Here is a 15,909-nt window from a genome sequence, read left to right on the forward strand (position 1 = left end):
TCAAACACATCTTCCAGGTCTTAAAAAGAGAGACTATAGTAAGAATATTTTGTTCTTTCTTAAGTTTTAATTGGTTTCAAAAAATCGTAAAATGAAGTAGTCTTTCTCAAAAAATGTATGTCTATATTTCACCATGTTACGGAGTACTTAAAGCTGCACTAAGTAACTTTCCCAAATGGGGGTCTGCAGCTGCTTGACTCCATGGACATGTATTTGCTTTGCCTGGAATGTTGCACTGCATGGCATCAAAACATATTTTGTACAAATGATTCTGTGCTATCTTTTGCTTTATTTATGAAAGTATATTTTATTTAATAAATTACAAGTTTTTATTGCTAAAAACTACTCGGCTTAACACTTAATTTGTTTAAGAATAAAATCAATCTTACAGCTGCTAACTCCACAGATCTGACCTCATTTGCTTATCTTCTTAGAGATAGATAAATGTAATGCCATATCATTGGACCTTTCAGTCAAAGCTATAACATCTCCTTAGAGACAAGCAGGTTGCCAACCGTCCACCAGAGAATGTTACACAGTGCACCTTTAATTACATGATAAGTCGAGTACATTCTGAAGTACTTCTGTCCTGCCCTGGTAACAATATTAATGTGAAAAAGTGACAATGAATGAATCCAGTTGTGTGTCGTAGAGACTGACCTCGCACTCCCCTCTCACGCACACACTGTGAGGGTCTTTGTAGGAGCAGCGCGTCCCGTCCAGCGCCATCCTCTGCATGAAGACCACGTCACGAGTCTCCTTCGATTGGCAATGTAAGTGGCAGCGTTTGTTAGCTACAAAACACAACAATATGAACTGTTATTGACTCAAGATGCACACTTTTGTCTCTACGTGACTAGAGTAAAAGCTCTATAAACACTTAAGAGATCAAACATCATGTAAAGCCTATGAGCCACATTATTTAAATTATTTCTTTATCAGCTGACAATAAGTCATAACTCAATATAGTGTAATATCTTATATTTTAGCTGTGGATACCTTTGATGAAAATATTTGCAGTAAAAATGCAATGATTTCCCTAAAAATCCAGATAAAGACGCAATTCATTCAGAAGGGCAGTTCTAGCTCGTGTCAAACTGGTTAAATAAACAGGCATCTGCATTAAAAGCTCTAATGTGGCAGAACCACTAACAAGGCTCTCACTGAGCCGCAGACCAAGAAGGCTGTTTTTGTGTTGACACAGTGAGACCTAAACACAGACAAAATGGTGTCACCCTCTCTAAACAAATTGTACAATTTCACACTCGGAGCAGGAACTGTCTGGCGCTCGTGCACATCGCTGCATGCACCACACGCCGCACGCAGCAGAGAAAACATTTCAACATGATAAAAGAGATAACAATTTAGCACGCTGTTTGTGAAGTGCATGCAGTGTGACGTGTGATTAGACACAGACAGCGCTGTACTTTTCTCAGGGGCTGCCCTTTAAATGGATAATGATTTCATACTCTATAAGAAAATGACTCTTCAATCAAACAGCTGGTCAAACAACATCTCTGAGCCAATATCCGACTGAGGAGAGGAACACCAAGTTCAAAGACATAATATGTTTTATACGAGGGCGTTGACTCACCTCAAAGCAGGACAACCAGATGTCAATGACTAAAACAGACCTCTAGCTAAATCTGTAACACTATAAAACCCAACCGCGTCCAAAATTATATGTTTACTTTTGGGCTATAATTTGAATTAACTACTTCCGAAGGGGATCTTTACTTCGTCTCTTGTTTCTGCACAAACTCCATGTGTAGGTGTTTGCTTACTGTCTGGGTGTTCATAAGGCAGCCATTGGTGTATGTTGCTATGGAGATCAAAGCGTGGGTCCCAGGCGTGGCACTGCTCCTCTCGCGGGTCGCTGTAGATGTCCTCGCATTCCTCGCTGTGGCACATCTGGAACTGGTACGTGGCGCCCACACAAGTGCGCCCTCCGTTGGCTGGTCTGGAATTTGCATAAAATACAGGATTACAATGCAGTACAAGGTGTTCACTCACTTTCAAAGTATTTTGCTTTTATAACTTGTTAAGGTTGAATTCGAAGACCCTGAAGTGAGTCTCGCAGATGTCTATATTTACTATAAAGATATATAATGTAACTGAAGTCATAAATAGGAATTATACAAGTGCTAAACTATTACGTGAACATGGCATTGAGCAATGGTGTCCTGAACTGAGATGCACTTAATGTCGTGAATTCCACCCAGCAAATCTTTGGTATTTTGTCAAAATGTTTGATATCATTTGTTACCTGGGATTGTCACAGTCGCGTGTGCGAAACTGTACTCCTCCTCCACAGGTCCGAGAGCACTGTCCAAACTGGCTCCACAAACCCCAATTTCCATCTTGTTTGATGATGTCAGGGGTCAACCAGATGCAGTGACCTTTAAAACAGTGCTGGCAAACACAGGAGGAAACCACTTTAAGAGTCAAGGCACTTTAAATCACTTAAATATTTCACTTTCATCAAAATGTAGTCATAAAAATACTTAAACGGTATTAGTACACCATGCAGGACTAAACAAACTAAACAAGGATCCTAAATAATGTTGCAAGATTAATCCCAATCAAATCAAAATTGCAAATTGAATGGACAAAGTAGGAAATGGCAAAGACAAACAACAAAATATCCTGTTTTATTCTGTTTTTATTATTTATTGTATTATATATATTATTCATTTTTTTCTGTTCAAATCTGTCCCTGTTTAAAGGACAAATATTATGCCTTATTTGTATTGTTATCAGCCTTTAAATATGCTATTGAGTACCTTTAGTTTGGCATCTCTTGTTTTAGGACAAAACAAATCACATTTGGACCTCTGCAGTTTTTCTACTGGCTGCAGAGGGAATTACACACCGCTTAAGGATAACATTTCAATGCATTTCAAGCTGGCTTCTCACTTCCAGGTCTCAGCATGCAGTTGAACTGATCGTGATTAGACGGGAGAAATTTGGAGAACGAGTCTGGCGACGATGTATGGACTTAAAAACCAGCAGAGAAGATTCTCAGATCCACGTCACAGATTGAGAAAACATCAGTTATCGAGGGGATTAAGACTGTTTAGTGTTTTTGATGCTTGGAGGGGAAGGAACTCTCTATGATTCATCAAACTAGCGGGAATGAAGCTAAATGCAATAGGTATGTTTTTGATGAACATGGTTACAAGCTCAAAAATCAATTTTGCATGTTTAAAATGTGAACAGAATCCAATAATTAAAACATAATTTGCAAATCAAATTGAAATTGCAATTTTATATTTTTTCCAAATCGACAATGCCCTAATAAAAATAACCAAAAATGATACAGAAGGGAGCAAAAAAGTGTCTCCTGGAAGATAATGCCGTATAATCTCTGGTGTTCTGTGAGTACCTTGCCATTTCCACACATGGTGCCGTCGATGGGTGGTCCTTTCTTGGTCTTGCAGAAGAAGGGATTGTCTGGGTGGCTGCACCACAGCTGCTTACATGGGTCAAAGGTGCGATACTGCAGAGCACAGAAAAGGCCCTGGTCAAAAACTCTCCACTGAAGGCACCGGTCTGAGCTCTAGAATAATCATTAATCATTACAGCCTGAATGAGTCAACACTGAAAATAGAAAATAAAAATAGATGAAAATAGGGATTCCACAACAATAAGCAAGTTATACTGACAGAAACACCAACCCTTCACTGAGTCACTGTGCACGACGCTCCACAAACACAGACCATTCATGCAAACTCAGCCAGGGATCACTTCCACAACAACACACGTTTCAGATGATCAGGTCACGGGGCAAGTTACAGGGTGGAGGCCAGTAAGTTCCAAAAGCTAAAAGTAAGGCCTGTCTGACCACCAAAATGCCCCTGGACACTGGAAAAGGATCAAATTGTCTTGTGTGTCTGATAAAACCCGTTGATGAGGAGTGCACATGTCGACACACAGTCCAGTGCCCTCCATTTAAAACATTCTGCCCTACTTGTGATGACCCCGAGTGACCTCTAGTGGTCAAACGCCAAGTTACAATAAATGACTTGACTGTGGTAGGTGCAGGTACAGGTGACATCAGACTGGAGGATGCTGTAGTAGAACAGAGTAACAATGGATGTTCTATGTACATATGTTTGCTCTTCAAGGCTCCCAATACAACAAGGAGCTCTTTTCAGCTGTGCACTAAAGACTTATCCTGTAATAATAGGAAAAACCGACATAAAACAAGAGTTTTGTGACTGTTGCCAAAGTTGTTGTTTGAGAATCCTTCAGCCTGATGTCCACAATATGAAATGGCCGAACTGATTAAGATACTGCACCAAAATAAGTCACACACAGACACAGAAACACATGTTGGGGAGGTGTGGTTACCTTACCTGTGTTCCTGATTGGCCCGCCTTTTGTAGCTGAAGGGAGTGGGTTTGACAAAAGAATGAAGGATAACTAGCAACGTGAGCAAAGTCTCATCAAGCAACAACCCCTCTACAGCAAAGAGCCACAGTGGCTTCACAATCAGACAGACACAAGATAAACTACACTCACATACTACTCTGTGACAATTACTCTGGATTTCCTAAACATACAAATTGTGACAGGATCATGTGAAGGCACTGTGGATGAAACTTAAATGTAGCCTCAGTTACAGTGTAAGTGAGAACTATCAAAGCCAAATTACCTGCTTTTAAACAGATGTCAATCCCACCAGTGGCCGTGAGAGAGAAGCAGAAGACATCACAGAAATGTGAATAACTGAGTAGAGCTTGCCCCTTCTGTCAACAATATACTTTGTGCTTTTGTAAGACTGAACTGAACTTGCCCTAAAGTGTGAAGCAGTCTCAGCTAAGTGGAGCTCATGGTCTAGCTGCACATGGTAAATGTGGTCAGACTGTAGAGGATCTCTTACCGCGGTGCACATGGTGTAGCCCACACCGAAGTCGAAGCGACACTGTTCATTCATGGAGTAGTGCAAACCCGGGAGTTGAGGCAGAGACGGCCAGTTGTGGTCAAAGGGGTCGTCACGAAGACAGTCGTAGGAACTGAGAAAAGAAGAGTGGTATCTATAAGCCCAGTGCTTCAACAACAAGTAAAGTGTAGAATACTTTACATAACACATTATTTTGGGGAAAGTGTGTGTGACTCACTGTAGGTATCGCCCCAGCTCCTGCATGCTACATCTGGACCAGTGGAAGCGGTGGAAGGCGGCTTGCACCAGCGGCGCCATGATGCTGCCCATGTGCACCTCGTCCCCACAGCGGTTCCCCTGGCCATCATGCTCCATCCCCAATCTGAGTACACCAGGGAGGGAGGGAGGGAGGGAGTGGGGGAGAGGGGGGGAGAGAGAGAGAGAGAGAGAGGGAAAGAAAGAAAGAGAGATGGAAGAGTCAGATGAGGCCAGACAGATTGGGATTGTGTGGGTGGAGAAAACAGAACAAACAAAGGAAAAGGAAAAGACGTTGTGATTTCTCATCAGATCTTGTTTCATGTGACCATTTGTAAATCACTAGTGTTTACTTGTGTTGTTGTTGTTGTTAGTTGTGTTGTATGTTGCTTTATTGCATGAGTGCTACTTACACATGTCCAGTCTCATGTGCCACCACAAAGGCGGAGGAAAAGCCGTCCTCGTGGTTCAAAGTGCAGCTCCTCACAGGATGGCACATGCCAGTCACTGGGGCGTAACCTGAGCACAAACACCGTCTGTCATGGCCACGGTTTCACTTGGTTTAAGTGTCATACAAAAACAGTTACTGTATTCATTTATTTACATTGTTTTGAATTTATGTAGCTAATAGGATGTGTTCACCTTAACTTAATTAACTACTAACTGAAACTCCATAAACATTGTAACAGAATATTATTAACTTGGCATATTAATTAATGGCTCAACGTCCTTTCAGCCTTCGCATCACTGAGGCACCACCTTCTGAAGCCAAAGTGAAAAAATAATCCCTTTTGTTTAAAATTGAGCTGCGGGTCAGGTCTGAATGATATGGTGGGATTTCAGTTTTAAGATGTCCGATTGCAGATTTGTTGACCTGGTTTATGGTTCATTCATTTCTAAAAAACAGACACAAAGTTCAATGCCTTTCCTGTTAGCACAAATAAAGAAACGTGAAATACTGGTGCCATTATTCAACCACAAAGATGTGACAGACAAAAGGACTTTAAATGCCTGAGATTAATACGGCACATTTGTGGAGCCAATCCCAAACAACTAATGATAAGATTCAACATGTGTGGATTTGTAGTTTGGATATTTCGTTAAAAAATAGAGGATTTCCCCACAAAACCGTTATATTATTATCTTTTGGCTTATTGCCAGCCCTAAATCAGGTCAAACTTTTGCATTTTCACATATAATACCATAGAATTCTGACCTATCCTTCAGCGCAATGTTAAATTATGGGCAGCCTAGTGTGTTGTGAAGTCATGTGAACACAACAGACGACAATTATTAGTTTGAAGCAACATTTTAATGAATATATAAATGCATTTAAAGACCCAATTAGTCCAACTCTCTGTACATGTACTGCAGAAGTGTCCATCATGTCAATCACTGCGCCTGATATTGATTACCTTTAATTGGCCTCAGAGTAGACAGTATCAGACAGTCTGCCTTGTCTCACACACTCATTTATAAAACACAGTGTTACAAATGTGTGGGGGCTGCTGTGTTTACATCTGACCCTGAGCGCCACCCTTGGCCCCCGTATGCCAATCTCCAGCTCCCCGTGTGCTCGTCCGTCCCGCGTTGGCCTTAATTGTGGCGCTGTGGCCTGGCCCTGCTCGTCTATTGATTTGGAGCCGCTGAAGGCTGAGCCCAAGGGCAGCTGAAGGGCTTCTGGAGAGGCTGGCCACTGCCTTTAGAGGCCGGTCCCCAGAGTCTGACTGTTAGCCTGCACTCTACTGCACAGCCAAACCACCAACCACCAAACCACAGGCAATGCACTCTCAGGCCTCTGCGTTTGGATGCCAGTTTATACTTTTTATGTCTCCAATATACATACACACTGTGTTTTAGGTTTACATGTTGTGCTCTTGATATATGTTATGCAAATGAGATCATGAAGATGAAATGATGTTGTTTGTTTGAAGAGGCAGAGCTGTTTATTGAAATAACTTGAGTTTGAATGGTGGGGCATGTGTGCGTGTGCTGTAAGTAGGGTTTCAAAAGTATTGAAATTCAGATCTAATCAATAAAGCTAGCATTGAAATAGATACTTTTCGATCTACTGAACAAAATATTGATTGTGTAAAAGCAAATTGTTCAAATGGCAACATATTGAACATCTTCTGCAAATGTATCTATCAAACTTAAAATGCACAATATTAATATATACAAATTTGTTTACAATTCCTGAACACTTCACATTTTACTTTAAAACAAATGCAAAGATTAATTGATACAATATTTGTCAAAATCATATGTTCAAAAATGCGAATGATTCACATTTGACTAGTGACAACATATCAGAAATGTCATTTAAGAAAGGGTTGATATTTCATTAAGGTTTGTTTTACGTAATAGTTATTAAACTTGCACGTGAGTATATGTCATTTTTATCTACAGATAATGTACAGATTCAGTAGGCTGAGGCCTCAATATACTGTGAGCCCTTTTGGGGGTTTTGTCTCTTCCTTCCCCTACTTAAAAAAAAAATCACCTGTATCGTTTTTGTTGTTATATGCGTGCAAAAAGGAAATAACAAAAAATACTTAAAGATACTACAGTTTTAGAATAATCTTGGCTGTTATCTAGCATAAGATTCCATGCCAACATAAAGACAGTACTATTATTTTGTGTTAAAAAAAAGTGTGTTTTTGCTATCATTGTAGTATTGAAATCGTTATTCAGTATCGAGCCTATTCCTTAATATCGAAAATCGAGGTTTAAATCTTAGTATAGTGAAAACACAACACAAAAATAAACTGTATTCTTTCTTGTATATTTTGTCATACCTTGCATGCCGGTGGGACCAAACTCCTGTCGTGTGAGAAATATAGCGTGGTCGTGGTACTCTGCGTCGCCCGTGTCCTGCTTCTGCTGCAGAAAAGCCCATTTACACACATTCTCCAGGCTCTGAGACGGGTTTCCCAGTTCAATCAAATCCATCGACTGGAAAAGACACGCACAAACACGAATAATGAAACTGAGTCAATCTGTGTGCACATCAGACACTGTTGTTACAATGCTCATCTCTTCCCTGTAGGGGGCAGTGTCACAGTGTGCAACTTCATCACCTCATCCCACAACTGCTGAGGTTTACAGACAACAACAAGCAGAAGAACTGATACAAATGCACAAAGAATGCATTGAAACGCTTGATTTAAATATTGAACATGAAAAACTAACAGCGTGCGCCTTTGAGCCACGCACCCCTACTCCAAAACACAACCAATGAGAAAATGTTTACTTTTAATTAAATGCATAATACATCGCAATGCCTCTGAAGTCCTTCCTTTCACCTTGGTCGTACTTGTTATAAGCCCAACACACTTTTCTACCCTCCATATTTCTACATCTCTTAGTTTTTCCATCCTTTTCCTGCTCTTTTTACACATGCACAACACAAGAGGCGTGTGCGTGGTTTGCTGCAGCAGAAACATATGGCCTGCCTCTGCACACATGATGGAGTGCGAATGCGCCGCAAAAGCCCCTTAGACACACTGCGCTCTTTACACGTGTACGTATCTCGCGCATCAGGTGCTTTCTCCATGTTTCATTTTTTATGATCTCTAAAAAAGATTGCTTGTATGTGTTTCCTCATGTTTTAAGTGTGCATGTGCCTGTGTGTGCCTGCATTCAGGGTCACACAGCCAATCGGCAGGCTGTCTGGGTGCAGCTCTGTTGCCACGGTAATTGGGGATGATGGACAGCCGCGAGCTTTGGCTGGAGCAGCATCGGGGCTGGTCCAGAATGACCAATGTGGGAGTGAGTGCGTATCGATGCTCAGGCGCGACCGTGAACACAGAGAGGAAGAGAGATAAGGATAAAGCAGCATGAAAGGTTCTTGTACTGCGCTTCAATAATATCCAAAACCCACAAGGAGAGCATAAGGCCAGTACTAGTATGTAATACACAGTGGCGTGCGGTGACTGTTGTGGATGGGCAGCAGACTTGTGTGTTCATCAATATTTTGTGAATAACATTTGCACGGAAAAGTGGGGAAAAAAAATACTTGAACCCAACTCTCCCTCATGAAGTGCAAATGTCTATCCTACTGAGCTATACTACGTTATCTGCTAAAGCTGCTGGAAGGATTGAATATTCTCAATTCAACGATCGATTCATTACACAACTTATTAAGATAATGCCTGCATTTCTTTTTTAACATGCAATCATTAGAAACGTTGACATAGCCTTAGCAACAAACAAAGTCTCTTGTTGAAACCTGGCGCTGCTCTTGCTTTACTTCTCCTCTGCACATGCTCAGATACGCACAATCTGCAAACATCCAAGACAAGACAAAGACAAGCTGCTGTCAACTCTGGTTCTAACAGTTCATATTGCAGAGCGGAGCATGAAAAGGGATAGGAGAAGAACAACCAAGCTTCCTGTAGTTCTGCAAAGTGACCTGTAGAGGCCACTAAAACACACAGTGACTTTCAGCCAAGCTTCAGCAGCAGAAGTGAGGGTAAAACGGTCTTATTTGGATGTATTTTGTACCAATTTAAATATAGTTGTGACACACTTTAATTTGAGATTTCATTGGTGAATCATTGATTGCCTTTGATTGCCCTGACCGCACGCCACTGGTAATACATCCGGTTTTATATATTTAGTTGAGCCACACTGCCTTGTCTGCTCCTGTATTGAAAGATAGACCAATACCTCAAGTCCATATTTGCACTTTTCAGCATATTTGCTATTAGCCTTAAATCTTCAGCAGAGGCCGATATGTAGTGTGGGCCAAGCAGCAGCCTAGAAGAAGCTTCTGCCTCGATGAAGACACAACTGTGAAGTGTGTGCATTGGCTCGTCCCTTGTAGCAAATAAAGGACATTAAGTAAATAACCAAACAGGGAGCCTTGGGCCATTTCTGACAGCTTTTTAACTTTTGCCTCAATAGGTTTTTACGTTACAAGCATTTTAATTTTAATTGTTTTTTAGCAATTGAGTCTTTTTCTGTTCTAAGATTTTTACAAAGGAAAACCTTAGAAGTTTTATTTGAACGCTTAACAAAAATATTGTCCCTACATATCAGCCAAAAAATATCAGCCATATCAGCCATCGGTTTCTCTGGATTCTTAACAAGGGAAAATAACAAAATAATAAAAAAACATATCCCAAATTTGATGAAGACAAAGCATCCTGACTCTTTTGACCGCAGAGTAAAGAAGTGTTAATGTCACGTAAACTTTGTGAAGAACATCTGCACTATGTAGCATTAGCAGCATATTCTACCATCACTATTAAGGTCATTGTGGCTTTAATGCAACCTTTTGTATCACAACAGCCCAATCTACAGAGTTATAAAATGTATCGTTCTTTGGGGTTTCCCATCGTTTTCATACTCTCCCGCTTCCCTCTGCACAGAGAGATTGAGTTACAGTGAAGTAGAAGAATGGCTGCTGCCCCTGCCTGTTTCTGAATGAGGGAAGGCTATCATTGATTGTTTATCTTCGCCTGGACTTCCCATGATTCACTGCTGCAGCCGACAGGGAAGAAGAAGCCGGCAGACTGCATAACGGACAGGAGTTTTCTGTGTGCGCTCGCTTTGGTGCTGAACTGTGAATGCGTGCGACTCTAAAACATTCCCCTGGGACGCTGCATGCTTTTAGTTCCTCTTTTGCTCAGTCCACTGGAATAACAGGCCGGGGGCATCAGTGCGTGTTGATGAGCGCATGCTTGTGTTTGTTTATGTGTGCGACTCTGGCCTGTGCTTACTGTAGAGAAAAGGATTGTCAGTTAGTGCTGCTGAGACAGGGACATCCACTTTCCAAGAACAACCCTTACCTTGCCGTAGCCCAACATGATGATTCGCACCAGGACCACGTTGATTTTGGCTCCCAGAGACTGGTCGTGGTAGATCTCGTTCACCTGGAGATACAAGGGAAAAGATTCATGAAATTAAGTTCCGTTTTATAAGTCAATCCCAAGTGCAAATCAAAGCCAAAGTCTAGTACGAGTTCTAACTGCAAAGATGGGCGACTAAAAGGGGTAAGCGATATTGACAACAAATTATATCTTTATATATTTTTGGAGCATCCTGATTTCTGCACTTTTGTGATAAACCGTACAGACATTTCAAAAGTTTTACAAAATAAAAGGTATTTATAATTAGCTCTTTTTGTCGTTTGTTACTTTAATGATAAACCTGGATATTCAGAATGTGTATTTCTTCAAAAAGACATACACAATATTATCTACATTTCGATATACTGCCCACCTCTTGTGGCAGAGTGTGTGCCACAGAAAAAAGGCTTATGCTGAATGAAGTTATAGTTGAGATCCAAGTTACTAAATATTTTCAGTTCAATTTGGTAACAAATATGGCCTAACAACAATTTAACAAGAAACAATAACTGTTTTAATCATTACTGACTTAATCCATTTCATCATAATCATTATCATTATTTATATGTACTACTAGTTTGCACTGTTGTTTTGATTTTGCTGTAAATATGTTGTATTCAAGCCTATTTTATTTTTATACATACTATTATTATTGATTGTTTTATGTTGCAACTTACCACCAAAGCAAGTTTCTAGTTTGTGAATTTTGTTCATTGAAAAGTGCAATAAAACCTTTTTGATTCTGAAATCTTGTCTATCCAAGTACCACCAGATCTGTGCAGGACTATTTCAAGTCTAGACTATGGCTAAAAAAAAGCCTAAAATTGGACTACCGGTACATAATTGCTACAGTAGTTCTAACCAAGAAACTAAGGAGGACTAAAAAAGTGGATAAAGTTGACTCTAAATTAAGCAAATATTAGACCTGTAGGAGACCTCACGTACCAAACTTTCAGAAACGCTGCAGCAGAGAATCTAGTTCTCACAAACACAAGTCAAATATGTTTCTGTTGCTAGAAGACACAGAATTGCACAGTTGCTGTAGCAGTAAAAAATAAGCTATAACTTTAGGTAAAGTGTGCGGACTCACAGTGTTGACACACAGAATGTATTGTATTATTTTTAGTGTGAAAGCATTGGAGACTACTTTGAGAGTGGACATCGGGACAACTGTCACCAGTGCCTAGCCCAAAAACAAAGAGCGCACTGAACTCGGGTTCCCATGAGCACAGATGGGTTGGATAAGGGGAAGAGAATAGCATTAAGGAGAGAAATGGCTTAATGCAAGGAAACAGGGTAATTTGTGACACAGAAGACACAGAGACAATGCTGCAGACACAACGCCAGCGCGATGGAGAGAGAGAAGGTCTAAATTGGCATCGGAGTCAAGGGCTGCTGTCCTTCGTGTGCTGTGTGTGGTGCTTAATGAGGCAAAGGGATGTAAAAACAGACAATCATAATGAGAGAGCTGATGGACACGCTGTGCACACACACACACACACACACAGTGGAACAGGCCAGAGCAGACACAGCCACACAAGAGGAGGCAGTGGAGAAATGCTCCGTTCAGCCTGGAGGGAGGACAAAGCACTGCTAAGAAACAAGAAAGCAGAAAAATACTCAAAGTTGAAAAAAAGAAAAATCAAGGATAAACCCAAGCAGGCCCCACTTGGGTTTGCCAACTTGGGCCCCATTTGGGTAGTTCAGTATGGGTCCCATGTTGGATGTAAGTGGGATATGTGGGTTATACATGGTTAAAATGGATGTGAGGCCAATAAAATCACTTTTACAATGCTGCCCGGTGGTTGAGTGGTTAAGGCCCAGCACACATATGCTCCAAGTGCAGTCCGAGTTCGAATCCTGACTCTGACAATATACTGCATGTCTCCCCTTCTCTCTCATCCCCCATTTCTCACTCATCTGTCCTGTCTAATAAAGCCTGTGGGCAAAAAAAATCAGCTTGACATGTATATACCGAATACATATCATATTATTCATTATTTTAACTTTTTACTGACCAGTAAACACACAAAACAGAATAAAAAATGAGTATGTACTTTTCAGAAATAAAAAATACTTTGTGCATGTTAAGAGTACAGTGCACTACAAGTCTAAATAGGGTCTGAATCCAGGAAGATGTAGAAGAGTTTCCTGAAATGTGCTGAATAAGCTGATCTGTTAGAGATACTGACAAATACATAATACAGTAGCCTATATTCAAACACTTTTGTTAGATGAAAATGAGGTGAAATTGCACATCTTACACCACAGTTATGGACAGAAAGGATCTGCATGTGAGCTTCATGGATGTCCCGCTCTACTGTCATTGGTCTTGTCTCCCCTTTTCAGACATTTTCAGCATTTAGCACATGGTTACTTTGCACAAATATGTTGTTCTTTACTGGAGGGCTTTATTGAAGGTTATTTTTAGCATTTAAGGTTATAAATGTTGAGCGTTTGTTTTATTGAGGATTAAACGAGGAGAAGTACGTTACACTGTTGAGTGGTATTTGTTTAACTCTTCACAGCTACTAGTGGAGCTTTAATAGTTTAAGAGTCTAATAATCCACAGGCATCCAATTTGAGATGTAGTAGGGCCTATATGGGTTTTGCCTGTGTAGCTCAAATGGGGCCCACATAAACCCCATTTAGATTGTATGTGGGCCTCTGAATGGAACCCATGGACAAACCCACTTAGGGCCCATATTGGAAGCCCATGTGAGCCCATATAGAACCCAAATGAGGGCCACTATGTAATGTTGGCTGGGTGTATATTCATGATGGTACTAAACTACCTTTTTACTTCTATTACATTATAATACTGTGTTATTAAGATAAGATAAGATTAGTAATGCTATATTGCTATTGCTATGTTGAGCTACTGTGTCCAAGTTAATATTTTTTTTGAGTTTTGAATATTTCTTTTTGGCAGCAAGGAGATGACATTAACAATAATCAAAATTGCACAAAGAAGTTGGAAATCCACCAACACTTTCAGGAAAAAGTCTTTTAAGCCGCAAAATCCAAATACTTCCAAGACTTAAAGAACTCACTTCTCTAATTGCATAAACAGCAGCAGCAGTGTCGAGTCCAAGACACTAAATCGTTTTTAGTGGTACTGGAAATGCAAACAGAAGATTTTTTTTTAATAAGTTCTTGCAAATATAAGCCTTGGTAAAACTCACGCATTTGTCTACATCACACATCCAGCCTTCACCATTAGTTAAATAGTTCTACATAAAAAAGGCTAATTACTCCAGTATCACCAGAGACTGTCTCGCATTTTCTTCCTCGTCATCTCCCTAAACGAAGGCCTTCTTGAGCCAGTAGATGTTTATATCTGGTCTGGCTACCTGCTGGCGCTCCTGTCTCTCGCTGTGTAATGTTTGTCTCACTCCCTCGTTGTCTTGGCAGGACTGAGCCGCTCGTGCGTGGACAGTCCAACGCAGCCATGGCGCCGTGTTGCCCGGGTGCGACTGTTTGTTTGTGAGAAATGATTTGACACGGACTTGGGTCGGTCACTTCCCCCGTGGTAGACCGTTTCCATGACGACGCTTGGGCCAATTAGGGCTGGTTGACTTCAGGTGATACCCCGGTAATTACTGGTTGCCGTCTAATGAGCTCAAGCAGGAATTCAGAGCACACCTTTATGTGTTAATGTATTGTTGGCATACAGGCACCTTGTATAGTGAAGCAGGCTACAGGCTCGCCCTGCCAACACCGCCATCCACACAGAACATATACAATAGAACAGTTACACTTTAGTCACTAATGTAACCCTCCCATTGCCATTTCAATGCAACATGTGAATTTATTCAAAATAAACAATGCTTGGGCACTAGGCCTTCGTCAGCTTCATCCAGCCAAACACCCAAGGGTGAAAGGTCATCAAATACATGTAATTCAAGAAAAACGTTAAAGTCATTGTTTTATATTTAAACAATACGGAATAAAATAATCATACAAAATAGAAAATGATAAACAGTGTGTTGTAACCATACAAATACAAAGATCTGATATTCTATATCCATTTCTTTATCACAATCATAATAAAAAGTGCTCTTTTTAGACAGTGAACTGACATTATCAATTATGCATTTTTTTATATTTTTATATAATACAATGTGGTCTTTCTGATAAAGCTCAAGATCATTCCAAAATGATATTTTTTTATATTGGGTCAAATTTTGTCGTCTTAATGTGATTATTATTATATATATATTATTTATATATATATATATTTTTTACTATTGATACTTGTTGTGTGTCGAGTTTCAATTCTCGTTTTAGTGTTGCTTAGTTATTTTCGATACAAGTTTACTTGTACTTGCCAAGTTTGAAAAGCAGTTCAACAATGACCACAATGTGGCGTCAACAACACAATATCATTTTAACCATCAAATTTATTGTGTTTTTATCAGATTAATTTGTCTCCACTGCATGAATTGAACCAAAACTCTGTACATTGGTGTTTAGCTTTAGCGTTCTGAAACTGTGAGTGGCCTAATGACCTTGCTTGAGTGTATACTGTCTTCTAATAGCAGTGTACAAGTATAATGTATTTTTGTACAGTTTGTTCCTCTGTGTTGTTCCTGTAGTAAACTATGCAGGCACAGGGGTCAGCAGGTCCAAATCATTACTCTCAGATAAATAATGCAGCCGGGCCATGTCACTTAACCCTGAGCGGATGAGGACAGAATGAAAAATGGATACATGCAACGGCATTTATGTAAGTGGACCGGGCAGAGCAGGGCACAGGGGCTGCTTAAGATCCACTCAATCGTATGTGCATGACCCACTATTACAGCACAGAAACTCCAAATATTGAATATACATGAATATCCTGCTTCTTACCTTGACTCTCTCTCCTCCTCCTGCTTCTTGCCCTGACTCTCTCTCCTCTCTCCTCCTCCT

At 40.4% G+C, this 15,909-nt stretch overlaps 1 protein-coding gene across 2 annotated transcripts in view; it reads right to left on the reverse strand.

Moving 5' to 3' along the window:
- LOC140354275 (A disintegrin and metalloproteinase with thrombospondin motifs 2-like) overlaps window positions 1-15,909 on the reverse strand; it is a 137,898-nt gene that overhangs the window by 7,953 nt on the left and 114,036 nt on the right. Inside the window, exons 5-14 of one of the 2 annotated variants that reach the window (XM_072439234.1) lie at window positions 10,936-11,019; window positions 7,939-8,095; window positions 5,554-5,659; window positions 5,124-5,267; window positions 4,886-5,018; window positions 4,359-4,388; window positions 3,386-3,499; window positions 2,267-2,412; window positions 1,785-1,960; window positions 661-794 (exon numbers count right to left, since the gene is read on the reverse strand). In XM_072439234.1, the coding sequence (XP_072295335.1) occupies window positions 661-794; window positions 1,785-1,960; window positions 2,267-2,412; window positions 3,386-3,499; window positions 4,359-4,388; window positions 4,886-5,018; window positions 5,124-5,267; window positions 5,554-5,659; window positions 7,939-8,095; window positions 10,936-11,019 (1,224 nt within the window). The remainder of the gene's footprint in view (window positions 1-660; window positions 795-1,784; window positions 1,961-2,266; window positions 2,413-3,385; window positions 3,500-4,358; window positions 4,389-4,885; window positions 5,019-5,123; window positions 5,268-5,553; window positions 5,660-7,938; window positions 8,096-10,935; window positions 11,020-15,909) is intronic. The other variant, XM_072439227.1, reaches the window with a different exon arrangement.

Source organism: Eucyclogobius newberryi, unplaced genomic scaffold, assembly GCF_026437365.1.
Source record: "Eucyclogobius newberryi isolate DKJ021-1_F unplaced genomic scaffold, fEucNew1.0.hap1 SCAF_11, whole genome shotgun sequence".
NCBI lineage: Eukaryota > Metazoa > Chordata > Actinopteri > Gobiiformes > Gobiidae > Eucyclogobius > Eucyclogobius newberryi.